At 41.6% G+C, this 19,645-nt stretch overlaps 1 protein-coding gene across 3 annotated transcripts in view; it reads right to left on the reverse strand.

Moving 5' to 3' along the window:
* pigq (phosphatidylinositol glycan anchor biosynthesis, class Q) overlaps nt 1-19,645 on the reverse strand; it is a 62,690-nt gene that overhangs the window by 34,094 nt on the left and 8,951 nt on the right. For all 3 annotated transcript variants that reach the window (XM_060840910.1, XM_060840912.1, XM_060840909.1), the window contains exons 3-6: nt 10,951-11,082; nt 8,146-8,266; nt 7,095-7,221; nt 6,407-6,560 (exon numbers count right to left, since the gene is read on the reverse strand). In XM_060840910.1, coding sequence (XP_060696893.1) covers nt 6,407-6,560; nt 7,095-7,221; nt 8,146-8,266; nt 10,951-11,082 — 534 coding nt within the window. The remainder of the gene's footprint in view (nt 1-6,406; nt 6,561-7,094; nt 7,222-8,145; nt 8,267-10,950; nt 11,083-19,645) is intronic.

The following is a 19,645-nucleotide window of genomic DNA, read 5'->3' on the forward strand; positions in this document are numbered from 1 at the left end:
GGGTTGAAAAAAATCTGATTGAAGATTTGTAGCTCGGGTGTCCGTTGTTGTGGTTCTGTTCGCCGAGCTGGAAGTTTTTGCTGCAAACGTTTCATTCCCTGGCTAGGGAACATCATCAGTGCTATTGGAGCCTCCTGTGAAGCGCTGCTTTGATGTTTCTTCCGGTATTTATAGTGGTTTGTTCTTGCCGCTTCCGGGTGTCAGTTTCAGCTGTTGTAGTTTGTATGTGAGGTCCAGGTCGATGTGTCTGTTGATGGATGTTCTTGCCGCTTCCAGGTGTCAACTTCCACACTCAGACAACAACTCACTAGAACAAAGGACCCAATAGCCAGCACGAGCCAAACTAACGTAGTTTACAAAATACCATGCAAGGACTGCACAAAACACTATATAGGACAAACAGGAAGACAGCTAACAATCCGCATCCATGAACATCAGCTAGCCACAAAACGACACGACCAGCTATCCCTAGTAGCCATACACTCAGACAACCAGGAACATGAATTTGACTGGGAAAACACTACCATCATAGGACAAGCCAGACAGAGAACAGCCAGGGAATTCCTAGAGGCATGGCATTCATCCACAAACTCCATTAACAGACATATGGACCTGGACCCCATATACAAACCACTACAGCTGAAACTGACACCCGGAAGCGGCAAGAACATCCATCAACAGACACATTGACCTGGACCCCACATACAAACTACTACAGCTGAAACTGACACCCGGAAGTGGCAAGAACAAACCACTATAAATACCGGAAGAAACATCAAAGCAGCGCTTCACAGGAGGCTCCAATAGCACTGATGATGTTCCCTAGCCAGGGAACGAAACGTTTGCAGCAAAAACTTCTAGCTTGGCGAACAGAACCACAACAAGGGTTGAAAAATTCAGCAGGTCTGGCAGTATCTGTGGAGAGACAGTAGAGCTAACGTTCCAAGTCCAGCAACCCTTCTACAGAAACAGATTTGATTCATGCAGCTAAGACTGAAACTCTGAGAAACTGGCAGCAATACAGCTTGACGGAACGAGCTGTCTGCAGCCAAGCTGGAATTGTGCCTGTAAGCAGGTGTTGGAGTGTAGTTTCAAGAACTTAGGGTGCACTGGCCCAGTAAAGGAGAGTGCATGATCAAATGTGAGCTGCTTTGAGGCAGTACAGGATGGGGCAGCTTTTGAAGACATTTCAAAGCCAGATCTTCAAAAGACTGGAGTTCATAGTACCTAATAAATTTTGGTGACCCACATTGTCACTGGGGAAAAACTGAGATATCTTGGTCACATTTGATCACAGCTGCTCTGTTGTTTGCATTCATTTCCAATTAATTCTGATGCTAAAGTTGCGTGAATATATCCGCATAGTAATGTTCACTTTTGTTTAACATTTTGGAAACTTGTGGCTTCATTCTCTAAGTAATGTGATCTCAAGCATTATCCAGTTGAAGAAAATAGGTTGCTGGTTCCAAGCCAGATCATAACATAACTTGATGCCAAAAACATAAGAGTTCAGAAGTAGGAATATGCACTAATAATTGTTCAATGTCAAACTTTTTGTAATGTCTCAGATCCTCAAGCAGTCGAAGTCCATATGCACAGAGATTTGGATACGTCCAAGCTTTCGCTGTTAAGTGGCAAGCACACACAAGTATCAAGCATTGACCATCTCCAAAATAGAATTTAAGTTTCATCCCGTCCCGTTCAATGGCATTGCTATTGCTGAATTCTCCACTATCAACATCCTGGAGGTTATCATTGACAAGAAACTAATTGGACTAGTCACATAAACATAGTCGATTTTCCTGCTCCTTGGATGCTGCCTGACCTGCTGTGCTTTTCCAGCATCACACTCTCGACTCTAATCTCCAGCATGTTACTGCGGATTATATCTGCCATAAACGCTGTTGGATGCGAATCTTATCAGATCGAGTGGATCGGTTGGAGAGACAGATAGAAGCAACGAGGAAGTTGCAACAGCAACAGTATGTGATGGATGGCAGTTATAGCAGTGGGAGGGGGGAGTCGCAGATACAGTCACATAGATGGGTTAACTCCAGGAAGGGTGAGAGAGATCGGCAACTAGGGTGGGAGTCTTTTGTGGATATACCCATTTCAAACAGGTATGCTGTTTTGGAAAATGTAGGGGGTGATGGATTCTCAGGGAGACGTAGCATGAACAGCCAAGTTTCTGGTATTGAGACTGGCTCTAATGCAACAAGCGATCAATTGTGTTAGGGGATTCTGTAGTCAGAGGTACAGACAGACGTTTCTGTGGCCAGCAGAGAAAAAGCAGAATGGTGTGTTGTTTCCCTGGTGCAAAAATCAAGGGTGTCTCAGAGAGGGTGCAGAATGTTCTCACGGGAGGAGGGGGGAGAAGCAGGAGGTCCAACAACATTGGAAAAGGTTGAGACTCTGAAGGGAGATTACAGAGAGTTAGGCAGAAATTTAAAAAGGAGGTCCTCAAGGGTGTAGTACTCCCAGTGCTGCGAGCTAGTGAGGGCAGGAATAGGAGGATAGAGCAGATGAATGCATGGCAGAGGAGCTGGTGTGTGGGAGAAGGATTCATATTTTTGGATCATTGGAATCTCTTTAGGGGTAGAAGTGACCTGTACAAGAAGGACGGATTGCACCTAAATTGGAAGGGGACTAATATACTGGCAGGGAGATTTGCTAGAGCTGCTCAGAAGGATTTAAACTAGTAAGGTGGGGGAGGGGTGTGGGACCCAGGGAGATAGTGAGGAAAGAGATCAATCTGAGACGGGTACAGCTGAGAACAGACGTGAGTCAAACAGTCAGGGCAGGTAGGGACAAGGTAGGACTAATAAATTAAACTACATTGATTTCAATGCAAGGGGCGTAACAAGGAAGGCAGATGAACTCAGGGCATGGTTAGGAACATGGGACTGGGATATCATAGCAATTACACAAATGTGGCTCAGGGATGGGCAGGGCTGGCAGCTTAATGTTCCAGGATACAAATGCTACAGGAAGGATAGAAAGGGAGGCAAGAGAGGACGGGGAGTGACATTTTTGATAAGGGATAGCATTACAGCTGTGCTGAGGGAGGATATTCCCGGAATTACATCCAGGGAAGTTATTTGGATGGAACTGAGAAATAAGAAAGGGATGATCACCTTATTGGGATTAATTCAGTATGTGGAGGTACCTACTAGAGAAGGTGCAAAACTTGACCTACTCTTGGGAAATAAGGCAGGGCAGGTGACTGAGGTGTCAGTGGGGGAGCACTTTGGAACCAGCGATCATAATTCTATTCGTTTTAAAATAGTGGTGGAGAAGGATAGACCAGTTCTTAAAGTTGAAGTTCTAAAGGCCAATTTTGACGGTATCAGGCAAGAACTTTCGAAAGCTGATTGGAGGCAGATGTTTGCAGGTAAAGGGACGTCTGGAAAATGGGAAGCCTTCAGAAATGAGAAAACAAGAATCCAGAGAAAGTATATTCCTGTTAGGGTGAAAGGGAAGGCTGGTAGGTATAAGGAATGCTGGATGACCAAGGGATATAGACTTTAGGGAAATAGATGGTGACATCTTGCAAAATGTCTAGATTACAGAGGAGGAAGTGCTGGATGTCTTGAAACGTTTAAAAGTGGATAAATCCCCAGGACCTGATCAGGTGTACCTGAGAACTCTGTGGGAAGCTAGAGAAGTGATTGCTGGGCCTCTTGCTGAGATATTTGTATCATCGATAGTCACAGGTGAGGTGCCAGAAGACTGGAGTTTGGCAAACGTGGTGCCACTGCTTAAGAAGGGTGGTAAAGACAAGCCAGGGAACTATAGACCTGTGAGCCTGACCTCGGTGGTGGGCAAGTTGTTGGAGGGAATCCTGAGGGACAGGATGTACATGTATTTGGACAGGCAAGGACTGATTCGGGATAGTCAACACGGCTTTGTGCGTGAGAAATCATATCTCACAAACTTGATTGAGTTTTTTGAAGAAGTAACAATGAAGATTGATGAGGGCAGAGCAGTAGATGTGATCTATATGGACTTCAGTAAGGCGTTCGACAAGGTTCCCCATGGGAGACTGATTATCAAGCTTCGATCTCATGGAATACCAGGAGAACTAGCCATTTGGATACAGAACTGGCTCAAAGGTAGAAGACAGAGAGTGGTGATGGAGGGTTGTTTTTCAGACTGGAGGCCTGTGACCAGTGGAGTGCCAAAAAGATTGGTGCTGGGCCCTCTACTTTTTGTCATTTACATAAATGATTTGGATGCGAGCATAAGAGGTACAGTTACTAAGTTTGCAGATGACACCAAAATTGGAGGTGTAGTGGACAGCGAAGAGGGTTATCTCAGATTACAACAGGATCTGGACCAGATGGGCCAATGGGCTGAGAAGTGGCAGATGGAGTTTAGTTCAGACAAATGCGAGGTGCTGCATTTTGGGAAAGGAAATTTTAGCAGGACTTATACACTTAATGGTAAGTTCCTAGGGAGTGTTGCTGAACAAAGAGACCTTGGACTGCAGGTTCATAGCTCCTTGAAAGTGGAGTCGCAGGTAGATAGGATAGTGAAGAAGACATTTGGCATACTTTCCTTTATTAGTCAGAGTACTGAGTACAGGAGTTGGATGGTCATGTTGCGACTGTACAGGACATTGGTCAGGCCACTGTTGGAATATTGCGTGCAATTCTGGTCTTCTTCCTATTGGAAAGATGTTGTGAAACATGAAAGGGTTCAGAAAAGATTTACAAGCATGTTGCCAGAGTTGGAGGATCTGAGGTACACGGAGAGGCTGAACAGGCTGGGGCTGTTTTCCCTGGAGCATCGGAGGCTGAGGGGTGACCTTATAGAGGTTTACAAAATTATGAGGGGCATGGATAGGATAAATAGACAAAGTCTTTTCCCTGGGGTCAGGGAGTCCAGAACTAGAGGGCATAGGTCTAGGGTGAGAGGGGAAAGATATAAAAGAGACCTAAGGGGCAACTTTTTCACGCAGAGGGTGGTACGTGTATGGAATGAGCTGCCAGAGGATGTGGTGGAGGCTGGTACAATTGCAACATTTAAGAGGCATTTGGATGGGGATATGAATAGGAAGGGGTTGGAGGGATATGGGCTGGGTGCTGGCAGGTGGGAATAGATTGGGTTGGGATATCTGGTCGGCATGGACGGGTTGGACCAAAGGGTCTGTTTCCATGCTGTTCATCTCTATGACTCTATCTACAGTCCTCACTTTCGCCATATAAATTTAGTAGCTACCAGAACAGGTCAGAGGCTAGGGGTTCTGCAGCGAGTAACTCACTTCCTGACTTGCTACATCCTGTCAACAATTGACATGGCACAAGTCAGGAGTGTCATGGAATATGCCCCAGTTGTCTGGATAAGTTCAACTCCAACATCAGTCAAGGAGCTTGACCGGTATTGCAAGCATCCCACCTTCAGCATTCACTCCCTCCATCACTGATATGCAAGGGCAGCAGCGTGCACCATTTACAAGATGCACTGTAGAAACTCACCAAAACGTCCTTTGAGAGAGGCTTTCAAATCTGTGATCTCTACAATCTAGAAAGTCAAGGGCAACAGATGATTGGGAAGATCACGTTCCTGCAAGTCTTTCCTCCCAAGGCCACTCACCATCCTGACTGGGAACAATCCCTTACTGTTGCTGGGGTCCAAATCCTGGAATTTCTTTTCTAACAGCACTGTGGGTCCAAGGACAGTAGCATCACCCTCTCAAGAATAATTGGGATGGGTGATAAATGCATATGGATTGTGACGTCTGCAACACATTAATAAATAAAAAAAAACAAATGTTCCTGGAGTGAAACATCAGCCAACTTCTGAATCAGACGTAAAACTGCTATTCTGAGCATGGTTCAGACCTTGAGGAGATTTTGTGTCACACAGACTTATGTTTGTTGACTCTTACAGTCAAACCTGAGCTGTAGAAGGCAAGCTACCATGTTGGAGAAAACAAAATAATGAATGGTTTTCTGGTTCAAAATGTCTTGTGTCTTTTAAACCTTCAATTATTTTGCTGCTAGTCAGTAATGTTTTGCTGGCCCCCGGTGAAATTTTTTTAAAAATTTACTCATGGAATGAGTCGTCGCTGACTTGGCCAGCATTTATTGCCCATCCCTAATTGTCCAGAGGGCAGTGAAGGGTCAAACACACTGCTGTGGGTCTGGAGTCACATGTAGACCAAACCAGGTAAGGATGGCAACTTCCTTCCCTAAAGGCCATTCGTCAGCCAGATGGGTTTTTCTGACAATCGACAATAGGTTCATGGTCATCATGAGACTCTTAATTCCAGATGGAATTCAAATTCCACAGTAAACTATAGGTAGATTCGAATCTGACTCCTCGGAACATTATGCAGCTGCCTGGATTAACAGTTCAGCAATAATATCTTTAGGCTATCGCCTCACTGATGTTGACATCTTACCTGGCCCCATATACATAAAAGCAGTAGATGTGAAAAGTCAGCAGAGCAATGATGTCTGAAACAACGGACAAAGCAACAGTCAAGCCAAGACATGCTGCTAATCCAACGTACCACAGGATCATCTCAATAAATGGAGACATCAAATGGATATAACCTATGGAATAAATACACAATGAACTGATGTTGTCACTAATAACAAGAAACTTGACAAAGGTTCTGCACAAACACAAAGCAAGCAATGCTGGATGGCAATTACGAAACAATACTCTCACTATTAGAGCTTTCTCTGTAACCAGTATTTGTACCTACAGATCATAATTAGAGTGTAGATAAGGTGAATGGCAGATATATTTTCCCTATTATCACGGATTTCAAGACTGGGGGCATATGTTTAAGGTGAGAGGAGAAAGATTTAAAAATGACATGAGGCGCAACTTTTTTTTTACACAGAATGGTTTGTATGCAGAATGAACTTCCAGAGGAAGTGGTGGATGCCGGTACAGTTACAACATTTAAAAGACATTTGGATAAGTTCATAAATAAGGAAGGTTTGGAGGGATAGGGACCAAGCGGAGGCAGGTGGGACTAGTTTAATTTAAGATTATGGTTGGCATGGACTCGTTGGACCAGAGGGTCCGTTTCTGTGCTGTGTAGCTCTATGTCTCTACTGCAGCAGAGAATTACTTACTTATCCAAAGGTGTATGTGATACAGGAAAAAACGCCCCAACACTTCGTCAAGTGCTTTGTTCATCTTTAAACCAGCAGGAGCTCCCATTAGCCACTCTAGCAGTTCCTGCAACTCCTTGGCAACGTGCTGTTATCATAGAAATATCTTTAATGTCATAACTTCATAGATTCGGCAGGATAACACTCAACAGACTTAGATTTCACATTACATGTAGTGGAACTCCAAACTAATGAAACCATATTTCAAAAGCGATCACAGACAATCTGGATCGGATTTAGCATGTATAGTCAATATTTTCACTACAAGTTTTGCGATATTATAACAGTAAATATTAACTGACTGGTGAATAGTCCGAGATTTGATGCACTATTTATTCGATTGATACTATTTGAGATCAGTGACTGTAGCTGCATTGGCAAGGAAATTTAGTTTCAAACCACTACTTCAATTTAACTTTAAACTGTAGTCTAACACACGATGAGATGTTAAATGACGTATTGAACATTTTTCACAAAATTCATATGATGCCTTTGTCCATGTCTACAATCTCTTTAAAAGTGCTCTTCATTGCCCATTGCTGTCCACTGTTTATGTACATGTAGAATCAGCCCATGCTGCTGAAACGTCTCTTACTCTGGTCACATAGTATAAACTGGTCAATTCTATAAACCAGGCGAATGTGTGTACTGCAGATGCAGGAAATTAGAGTCAAGTGTGTGATGCTGGAAAAGCACAGCAGGTCAGGAGGCCTCCTAGGCGCAGGAAAATCAACGTTTCAGGCAAAAGCCCTTCATCAGGAATTCTATAAATCAGTCTCATCTAAGTATATTCTTTGATAGTACAGAAATCACGTTTCTTGCAACCTGAGCTCAATTAAGCCAGCAAAGATCAGAGTGAACATGGATGCTTCCTGCTGAGCCAGTAAAGATCACTCAGCAAAGGTTCATAAAATTAAAACACAGAAAATGACAAAAAAGTGACAAAGTTTCTCGCAATAGTTTACGCTTTTTTCAATTTTTTCAAAAGATTAAGAGATTTAAAATTTCTTACATCAGCAACTGGAACAAGGGCATCTGCGAGCTGGCCAATACGATTCTTCTGATAAAGCCAGGAGATCAACAACAATCCAAGACCCACATCAATTAGGAATGAAACAAAGAGGTTGGCTTTTCTGGAAGGAAATGAAATGTTTTCTGGAATACATCAAATGCTGACTTATCAAAAGGTAATTTGGAGAATTTTGATGAGTACTCAATGATGTTTTGTTCCTCAGCATCCAGAGAGAGAGACACACACTTGAAGATTCCAGTAACATTATCTAGTCTGTACCTAGTTAGCTGATCTCCACTTTGGTGTCAATTGAGGTACTTCAATTGGTTCCAGTACTCCAAGGTCAGAGCAGAGGGAAGAAATAGGGGCATGGGTGTGGTTTGGGAGAGGCGGCCCAAGATCCACCATTGACTGCCTCAATTCTTCTGTTGCTGAGGGTCCTCCTTTCCTACAATTTACCCTGTGTAAATGCAAGCTCATCCTGTCTGCTATATGTCTCAAATCTCATTCACCCAGCATGCATGGGGCTCACTGACCAACACTGGCTCAGTTAAACAACACAACTTAAAATTTTCATCCTTGTTCCAACTCACTCCATTGTCTTGCTCCTCCCCATCTCTAATATCTGTGACCTTTTGAGATATCTGAACTCCAATACTTTTCTAATCTTGAGCATTCGTAAAGCTCAACCATTGATGGCTTTGGACTGCAGTTGCCTCGGCCCTTAATTCTGGAATGATATAACTAAACCTTTCTGTCTCCCTATTTTGTTTTCCCCTTTTAAGAGGCTGCTACAAAGTTGGATCTTCTCCTATAATATCTCATGTGGTGTGGAGTCGTACTTTATTTTAAAATGCCAGTGTGAAATGCTTTGTAATGCTTCATTACATTAAGGATGAGAAATAAGTACAAATTGTTTTGGGTGCAATGAGCATTGACCCATGTTGAAAGGTGCTTGTGTGTAGATGTCATGAAAGGCAGGTCTATGCTTGACTGCAGTGCCCTCACAACAGCTGAACTACCACTGTCCAAATTCACACCTGAAGAATGATCATAGACATAGAAAAACATAGAAAAATACAGCGCAGTACAGGCCCTTCGGCCCTCGATGTTGCGCCGACTGAAGCCTACCTAACCTACACTAGCCCAATAACCTCCATATGCTTGTCCAATGCCTGCTTAAATGACCATAAAGAGGGAGAGTCCACCACTGCTACTGGCAGGGCATTCCATGAACTCACAACCCGCTGAGTAAAACATCTACCCCTAACATCTGTCCTATACCTACCACCCCTTAATTTAAAGCTGTGTCCCCTAGTAACAGCTGACTCCATTGAGAAAGAAAAAGGATAACTGTTAGATATGGAGTGATACCTCAGCAGATGTTAGCAGCTTTAAAGGAGAGAGTGCAAGCAACAAAAAAGTGTGCAAAGTCTGCTTCAAGATTGTAAAATAGCATTTCTAATATTTTATCAGAGCCAAATTTATCCTGATGAACACCTGTATAATTTTGAAGACCTCAAGTGAAAAGAACTGCAGCCAATTAAATCTTTCTTGATAATTGTACCACCTTGGTTCGGATATTATAAGATTTGCCATATCAGAACTAAGATGGTACAATTATCAATGAAGTGACAAAAAGATCTACTGCCTCTATGTGCTTTTTGTAATGTAGAGGCTATCACTTTAAATAGGGTCTAACCAAACTTCTAGACAAAGGTTTAATGGAATTCAAAAGCAAAAAAATTACATTCGTCTAGAACTGAATCTCTACACTTTGTTTACATTTTACATGATTTCATTAATCTGCGCCATTACATTTATCGAATTGGAAACCGTAAGTGCCCTTATACTTCCCCTGTATCCTATTTGGACACTCAGCTTCCAAGAAGTAGATAACCCTTTTATTTCTCCTACCAAAATATACCGCTTCACTCATACCTATCCTGCTAACAAGTTTGTTCTGCAACTTGGCTAAATAATCGCTTCTTATACTGTGACACTCTTCTGTATTAATGATTTATGCTTGACTTCTGATAATTATTATGTAATTTATTATGTTTTTTAAAGAATAAACAAGTGTGATCCCAACATCAATTTCTGTAGAACGTCATTTCAGATCTTCTGCCTGTCTAAGTAACCATATTTAAAATTACCTTTGTTTTCTGTTGTAACCAGTGTGCAATCCATTACATTGCTTATCACAAATTCCCCTCATGGTCTGACTGCAGTCATAATTGTACTAGACCTGCCCGAAAACACAACACTGCAAATTTAATAATTCCCCAATAAACATGGTAGTTTTTAACTTTCAAATTTCTGAAGTCAATGACTTTTGTGGCCAACAGGAACAGGTTGCTTTGATTTGACATAGATCAACAGCAAGAACATAAACTGTGAAATGTCAAGCTATGAACAAATGCCTTAAGACTAATTTTTACACAAACGTGTTGATAGGACACGTAGATATCTAACAAAACATTAGTAAACTAATTACAAATAACTTAAAATTGACTTTTTTTAAAATCAGAGTATTGAAAACTGATGTGGTTTCTTTCTTCTGGAGTTCATAAATCACCTACACAAATTTGCAAACTATCATCCACAGTTGGAGAAAGGAATGTACTTCAAATGATAAAGACTGTGACTTTAATTGGTTTGCTGTCCTAGTGTGCCACCCTAACTGGAAATATAGTTGCCATTTTACATCAATAAATGCAAGTGGACAGATGTCACTTTTTGCTTTAAGGTCAAGGTTAGATATTACATTTATTCATTAAGATAAAAATACCAAATCTACTGTACCTCATAAACTCCATGTGATTCTGTGCTTTTGTAGTTGTTGTGATAGTTTGCACGTGATCCAAGCGGTGTGCAAGCTGCACACAGGTTGAGAGTTTACTCCATAAAAAACACAGGGGCCACATATTCAACACTCTACAGCAAAAGGACAAAAAGAACATACTTTAACCTCTTATATACAAAACGTAAACACAGGCTGGTACATAATGCATAAAAATATTGAGCTGTCCTTGAAATGTCAAAAATTGGAAGAATATTTTATGATAACTACAGCTGTGAATTTTGAAGCTAATTTTTAAAAAGTGATTTAACCTATGTAGCCATTGTACACATTAATTTATTTACCTCTACAAGAAGTGCAAAGATTGCATTCCTATCTTATCACGGTTTTAGAGATAAACAGCCCGTATTTTGCTTAAACAGGGTACCTACTATTTAGGCTTCTATATACACCTATTGTTTTTTTTAGGTGCACATAGCATTGGAAATGCAAACAGTATCAATGCTGCAAGGAAACAGAGAATCTGGGACCTTGGTGAACAATGGGGTGTATTAGTGTGAGAAATGCACGCCTCTTTCAGGGTCAAACAGAACAGTTCCAGTAATAGTCCCGAGTGTCAACTAACACAGAAGTGTGTCATAACATATCCGAACAGGTTGATTAACAAAAGGATTAGGTTCTGCTGCTTCTGGGTTGGCAATTTGTTAATTGTTAACTAGGTGATTGGATATCTGTGTGGTGATGCCAGGCAGATCAGAGGACCTTCTTGTGGGCACATTTAAAGTAACTATCAACAGGTCCCTGGCAGTAGATTGTGGAGGGGACGGTAACTCCCAACTGCCTGCGATGGTCCCACGGATACATGGGTGTCCTTGAGGAGGAACCATGTGGTGTTCACCAGTACCTGAGGTTTGCAGAGATAGGTGGACACCATGGGGGGTGGGAAGCATCATCTCCAGTACAGATTGATTTATACCTCTCATTTGTTTCCTTCCCTTTTATTTGATTTTATTATCTCATTGCCCCGGTGGATTGTCTGTAATTTTCTTAATTGAATGTTTTGTTCAATTGGTGGCAAATCTGTTTGAAAAGAGCTGAATTCTGGGGCTTTTGTAGCGCAGTGGTGGTATTCTTACCTTGAGATCAGAAGGTTTTGGCTTCAACTCCCACCTGCTTCAGAGTATGCCATTTTGTGCCTGAACTGGTTGATTAAAAATACTCACGAGCTGGGTTCTGAAATTTGGTTGCGTGTTTACTTTACACACAAAACAAAAGCTGGGTTCTTCCTCAGGTGGGTGTGGGCTTCTAGATTATTGGAAACTAGTGCTGTGGTTAAACTATAGATTTAAACTAAAACCATTGTATATTTCTAAAAGTCATTTGTTACCTAATTTAATTGGACACTTCTTAACTAATGGGTTTGAAGGGCTGAAAAATAAAAGGGATGAAGGACTGAGAATGAACTAATTCACTCCAATTCAAATTCCATCTCCAAGCTGGTACAGAAAGAAAAACAGCAAGGATAAGAAAGATTAAACAAAGCAAGAGTCAGAAAGGAAATGTTTTTCATAAAAACAAATATGAAACTATAATAAATCTTCAACAACAGTTTATAACCTAAAGGAATGAGACACTGTATTCTCAATTGTTCCCAGTCTGAGCAAAGGTGATTGGCAATCATAAGCAATGATTACATTGTCAGTTAGTTAATACAGAATTTGAGAATTGCTTGAAAAAAAACATTTTATTGAAGCTTTTCATCTTTTACTTATGAAGACAATTTGCAAGAATACCCATTTAACGGGAAAAACCAAGTATACTTTATATCACAGTATAAATGTTGGTTTTCCCCTTAAATGGATAACCTTGTGAATTGTTCTGATGAACACAAGATGAAAAACTTCAATAAAATTTCTTTTTTCATCAATATTCAAACACTGGGTCATGGAGGGGACTGTAACGATCACATGGTTAAAAGGATATTTAATTACTAGACCTAGCTTTCTGTGGCAAAATTCACATTCAATGCAGCAATTTCATGAAAATATGGATGGGAGATGCTGCTTCTGCAAAATTAATCAGTACGAATCAGTCAATATGTGGTCACTTACAAATTCATGTACAAAAAGTCATAGAAATTTGGAATTCTCTTCTGTAAATGATAAGTAATGCTAAATTAATTGTTCATTTTAAAAGTGAGAGTGATAAAGGTTTGTCAGCCATATGGGACAAATGCCAACATTCACAGTTAGGTTGCAGATTGGCCATGATCTCACTGAATGATGGAACAGGTTCAAGGAGTTAAAGTTCCTATTCACCACACCAGTTTCTAACCCACACAAGCACCATACTGGTTTCTATTTGCTCTTCTGCTGACTGTTTCAATTACAGGAGTCTGTAGAGAATAAGTCAACATTGCCAGATAATGCAGTACAACCACCTGAATGGTTATAAATGTGCACTTTCTTCATTAGCAGTATGTTGTGAGAGGGAGAATGATGCAATTAGAAATTGGGGCTACAGTTTCATTATATAGTGAACTTGTTTGCTGTCAATATGTCAATATTTTATCACAGCTCCACGCACAAATCTCATCTGCTTGGCTGATGTACGGGCCCCCAACTTTTGAGACATGGTTCCTTTTAGCAGTCATTCTTCCGTACACCAGAGATATTTATCTATTTTAATTAGGTGTATTCACCTTTTACTGCAAGGTATAGCTGAGTATGTTTAAGGCTGAGGTTGATAGATTTTAAAACATTAAAAACATCCAAGGGCATGGAGTTAATGCAGGAAATAGATGATCAAACATGGGTAGCACGGTGGCTCAGCAGTTAGCACTGCTGCCTCACAGCACCAGGGACCTGGGTTCGATTCCACCCTTGGGTGACTCTCTGCAAGTTCTCCATGAGTCTGTGTGGGTTTCCTCTGGGGGTCTGGTTTCCTCCGAGAGTCCAAAGATGTGCAATTAGGTGGAATAACCATGTGTTGTGTGGGCAAGATGGCTTAGCTTTGGTAATTGCAGGATTACGAAGATAGGATAGAGGTGGTGTGATGTAGGGCTGAATGGCCTTCACCTATACTGTATGTATTTCGTGTTTTCAGTGAACAATGAAGCAAGCTCATTGGCCTACTCCAATGGTCTCATGTATAGAATAGTTTCAAGTTCAACTTTTCAGAAAATAAGTATGATTTAAATATTCCACATTTTTATGAAAACTCTGTGACCAATTTGGCCAGAAAGACAAATGTAAATCTTATACAATGTACTTCTGCCAAGTTCAATGTTCCTGCTAGGCTGAGCAGCAGTCTAGCAGTTATTGTACAGGCCTTGTTCTGTGACAAATCACAGGAATGTGTGGCCACACAATAATATTTTAAGGTACTGCACACTGAAAAAGTAGGTGGCTCACAACAACTATTCTCCTGTGGAACAAGATAAGCAGCAATCATTTCCCCAGGTCAAATATGAAATTGCTGGTCCTCACCAGCAGCAACTTCACAAGGCCATTACAAATTGGAGCAGTCGGCCATTTGACTCTTTCAGCCTGCCTGCCATTCAGTAAGATCATGGCTGATCTAATTGTGGCCTTAACTCCACTTTCATGACTGTCCCTTATAACCATAGACTCCTTGGGGTTATAGAGAGTCAGAGAGATGTACAGCACGGAAACAGACCCTTTAGTCCAACTCGTCCATGTCAACTAGATATCCTAACCTAATCTCGTCCCATTTGACAGCACTTGGCCCATATCCATGTAAACCCTTCCTATTCATATAACCATCCAGCTGCCTTTTAAATGTTGTGACTGTACCAGCCTCTACCACTTCCTCGAGCAGTTTATTCCATACACGCACCACCCTCTGCATTAAAAAGTTGCCCCTTATGTCCCTTTTATATCTTTCCCGTCTCACCCTAAACTTATGGCCTCTAGTTCTGGACTCCCCCACCCGAGGGAAAATACCTTGTCTATTTATCCTATCCATGTCCCTCGTGATTTTATAAACCTCTATAAGGTCACCCCTCAGCCTCCTACACTGCAGGTAAAACAGTCCTAGCCTATTCAGCCTCTCCCTATAGCTCAAATCCTCCAACCCTGGCAACATCCTTGCAAACCCTTTCTGAACCCTTTCAGGTTTCACAACCTTCTGATAGGAAGGAGACCAGAATTGCATACAATATTCCAAAAATGGCCTAAACAATGTTCTGTACAGCTGCAACCTCCCAACTCCTGTACTCAATACTCTGACCAATAAAGGAAAACATACCAAATATGTTCTTCGCTATCCTATCTACCGGCTGTTCTACTTTCAAGGAGCTATGAACCTGCACACAAAGGTCTTTTTGTTCAGCAACACTGCCAAGGACCTTACTATTAAGTGTATAAGTCCTGCTAGGATTTGCTTTCCCAAAATGCAGCACCTCGCATTTATCTAAATTAAACTCCATCTGCCACTTCTCGGCCCATTGGCCCATCTGATCAAGATCTGATTGAATTCTGAATTAACTTTTTTCGCTGCCCATTACACGTCCAATTTTGGTGTCACCTGCAAACTTACTAACTATATCTCCTATGTTCATATCCAAATTATTTATATTAATGATGAAAGGTAGTGGACCCAGCACTGATACTTGTGGTACTCTACTGGTCACAGGCCTTCAGTCTGAAAAAGCAATCCTCCCCCACCACCCTCTGACTTATACCTTTGAACCAGTTCTGTATCCAAATGGTTAGTTCTCCCTGTATTCCATGAGATCTAACCTTGTTAACCAGTCTCCCATGGGGAACTTTGTTGAACACCTTACTGACGTCCATATAGATCATGTCAACTGGTCTGCCCTCATCAATCCTGTTTGTTACTGTTTCAAAAAACTCAATCGAGTTCGTGAGACATGATTTCCCACACACAAAGCCATGTTGACTGTCCCTAATCAGTCCTTGCCTTTCCAAATACATGTAATTCCTGTCCCTCAGGATTCCCTCCAACAACTTGATCACCATTGATGTCAGGCAAACTAGTCTATAGTTCCCTGGCTTGTCCTTACCACCTTTCTTAAATAGTGGAACCACGTTAGTCAACCTCTAGCCTTCTGGCATTTCACCTGTGACTAGCGATGATACAAATATCTCAGCAAAGGGCCCAGCAATCACTTCCCTAGCTTCCTACAGAATTCTAGGGTACACCTGATCATGTCCTGGGGATTTATCCACCTTTATGCTTTTCAGGAATTCCACCACTTCCTCCTCTGTAATACAGACATTTTTCAAGATCCTACCATCTATTTCCCCACATTCTATATCTTCCATGTCCTTCTCCACAGTAAACACAGATGCAAAACACTCATTTAGTATCTCCCCCATTTCCCACGGCTCCACACAAAGGCTGCCTCGCTGATCTTTGAGGGACCCTATTCTCTCCCTAGTTACCCTTTTGTCCTTAATGTATTTATAAAAACCCTTCCGATTCTCCTTAACACTATTTGCCAAAGCTATCTCAAATCCCCTTTTTACCATCCTAATATCCCTCTTAAGTATACTCCTACTGCCTTTATTCTCTAAGGATTCACTTGATCTCTCCCGACTATACCTGACATATACTTCCTTCTTTTTCTTAGCCAAACCCTCAATTTCACTACTCATCCAGCATTCCCTACACCTACCAGCCTTTCCTTTCATCCTAACAGGAACACACTGTCTCTGGACTCTTGTTATTTTATTTTGAAGGCTTCCCATTTTCCAGCCGTTCCTTTACATGCGAATATCTGCCTCCAATCAGCTTTTGAAAGTTCTTGCCTAATATCATCAAAATTAGCCTTCCTCCAATTTAGAACTTCATCTTTTAGATCTGGTCTAGCCTTCTCCATCACTATTTTAAAAGTAATACAATTATGGTCACTGGCCCCAAAGTGCTCCCCTACTGACACCTCAATCACTTGTCCTGCCTTATTTCCCAAGTTTTGCACACTCTCTAGTAGGTTCATCCACATACTGACTCAGAACATTTTTTGTACTTTCTTAACACAGTCCTCTCCATCTAAATCCTTAACAGTATGGCAGTCCCAGTCTACATTTGGAAAGTTAGAATCCCCTACCATAAACACTATTATTCTTACAGATAACTGAGATCTCCTTACAAATTTGTTTCTCAATTTCCCGCTGGCTATTATGGGTCTATAACACAATTCCAATAAGGTGATCATCCCTTTCTCATGTCTCAATTTCACCCAAATAACTTCCCTGGATGTATTTCCAGGAATATTATCCCTATGTACAGCTGTAATGCTATCCCTTATCAAAAACACCATTCCCCGTCCTCTTGCCTCCCTTGCTGTCCTTTCTATAGCATCTGTATCCTGGAACACTAAGCTGCCAGTCCAGTCTATCCCTGAGCCATGTTTCTGTAACTGCTACAATATTTCAGTCCCATGTTCCTAAACATGTCCTGAGTTCACCTGTCTTCCCTGTTAGGCCCCTTGCATTGAAATAAATGCAGTTTAATTCATCAGTCCTACCTTGTTCACTGATTTGTTCTTAACTGCCCTGATGATTTGACTGGCTTCTTTTCTCAACTGTACCAGTCTCAGATTGATCTCTTCCCTCACTATCTCTCTAGGTCCTACCCTGCTGCCACCCCCCACCCTCTCCCCCACCCCAACACCACCACCTTACTAGTTTAAATCCTCCCAAGCAGCTCTCCCTGCCAGTATATTAGCCCCGTTCCAATTCAGGTGCAATCCATCCTTCCTGTACAGGTCATTTCTACCTCAGAAGAGATTCCAATGATCCAAAAATGTGAATCCTTCTCCTATACATCAGCTCCTCAGCCAAGCAGTCACCTGCACTATCCTCCACTAGCTCTTGGCATTGGGAGTAATCCAGATATTACTACCTTCAAGGACCTCTTTTTTTAAAAATTCCTGCCTAACATCCTACATGTTTTTCTTCAGAATCTCATCCTTTTCCCTTTCTATGTCGTACCAATGTGTACAATGACCACCTGCTTGTCCCTCTCCCCTTTGAGAACATTCTGCACCCTCTCTGAGACATCCTTGATCCTGGCACCAGGGAGGCAACACACCATTCTGATTTTTCGCTGCTGGCTGCAGAAACGTCTGTCTGTACCTCAGACTAGAGAGTCTCCTAACACAGTCAATAGCTTGGAACCCAATGTACCCCGCATTACATTAGAGCCAGTCTTGATGCCAGTAACTTGGCTGCTCGTGCTACATTCCCCTGAAAGTCCATCATCCAACCCCAACATTTAACTGCCGCTCCAATTGATCCATTCAATCTGACAGGATTCGCAACAAACATTTATTGCAGGTATAGTCCTCAGTAACCCTTAAACTCTCCTGAAACTCCCAAAACGCTGCTCCAGACTAACTTAATACTAATGGCTTATATTTTTAGAATTTAATTAAGAGACAGATCCCAATAAGCTGCAGATACAGTCAGGTACATGGGTTAACCCCAGGAAAGGTAAGAGAGGTAAGCAAGTAGTACAGAAGTCTTCTGTGGCTATCCCCATTTCAAACTAGTACGCTGTTTTGGAAAATGTTGGGGATGGGTGATGGATTTTCAGGGGAATGTAGCACGAGCAGCCAAGTTACTGGCATCAAGACTGGCTCTAATGTAATGCGGGGTACATTGGGTTCCAAGCGATTGACTGTGTTAGGAGACTCTCTAGTCAGACACACAGACAGACGTTTCTGCAGCCAGCAGCGAAAAATCAGAATGGTGTGTTGCCTCCCTGGTGCCAGGATCAAGGATGTCTCAGAGAGGGTGCAGAATGTTCTCAAAAGGGGAGAGGGACCAAAAGGAGGTCATTATACACATTGGAAGGGAAAAGGATGAGACTCTGAAGGGGTTGATCAGAAATCTGTCTAACTCAGCCTAAACTATAGTAATGACCAAGCCTCCACTCCTCTAAGAAAGTAACAGACCATCCACTAACAGACCCACCAGTGAAGAAATTCCTCCTAGTCTCTGATTTAAAGTGTGGAACTTTATTCCAAAACCAAACCTCCTGGTTCTGGAATGTCCCCACAGGGTGGATGCTGAGAAGCTATTCCCCCCTTATCTAGCCTCTTCAGGATCTTGTATGTTTTTGACAATTGACAACTCAACTAACATAGGCCCAACCTGTTTGTTTAACTTCTCTTGTACTTATAGCACAGCTCCTGTTAAAACCCCCGGAAGTGAGAGGATACAGAGAGTGGGAGACTTAATATGTCCCACGTTTTGTGTTTTAATCTTTAAACTCATTTCAGAAAAACTGTTGTAATCTTGTCAATAATAGCTGTTGATTAGGGACAGCACAGGTTGAATGCAAAGTGAAACCGCCATTTTTTTTTTCAAAGAGCTATGGAGAAGGCCTGGAAAATGGGACTAACTGGGTAGCTCTTTACAGACATGATGGGTCAAATGGCCTCCTTCTGCACTGTAAAATTCTATGGTTCAAACCTTGTATTTCTCTCCCTCTAAAATTTCCTAATTTTTTTATGCAGTACCCTCTTAAAAAAAAGTTTAAAAGAAAACATGAAAATTGCCTTTAGGAAAGAGAACCATATTTGTATTCAAGGTTATTTGAGATTAAAAAAAGATTGACAGATGCTCTACAAGGTTTTGTGTTTTGTGAAACCTTCATGGTGCAACAGATGGTAAAGGCAGCAAATAGAGATAGGATTTGAATACA

This window comes from Hemiscyllium ocellatum, chromosome 20 (genome assembly GCF_020745735.1).
Source record: "Hemiscyllium ocellatum isolate sHemOce1 chromosome 20, sHemOce1.pat.X.cur, whole genome shotgun sequence".
NCBI lineage: Eukaryota > Metazoa > Chordata > Chondrichthyes > Orectolobiformes > Hemiscylliidae > Hemiscyllium > Hemiscyllium ocellatum.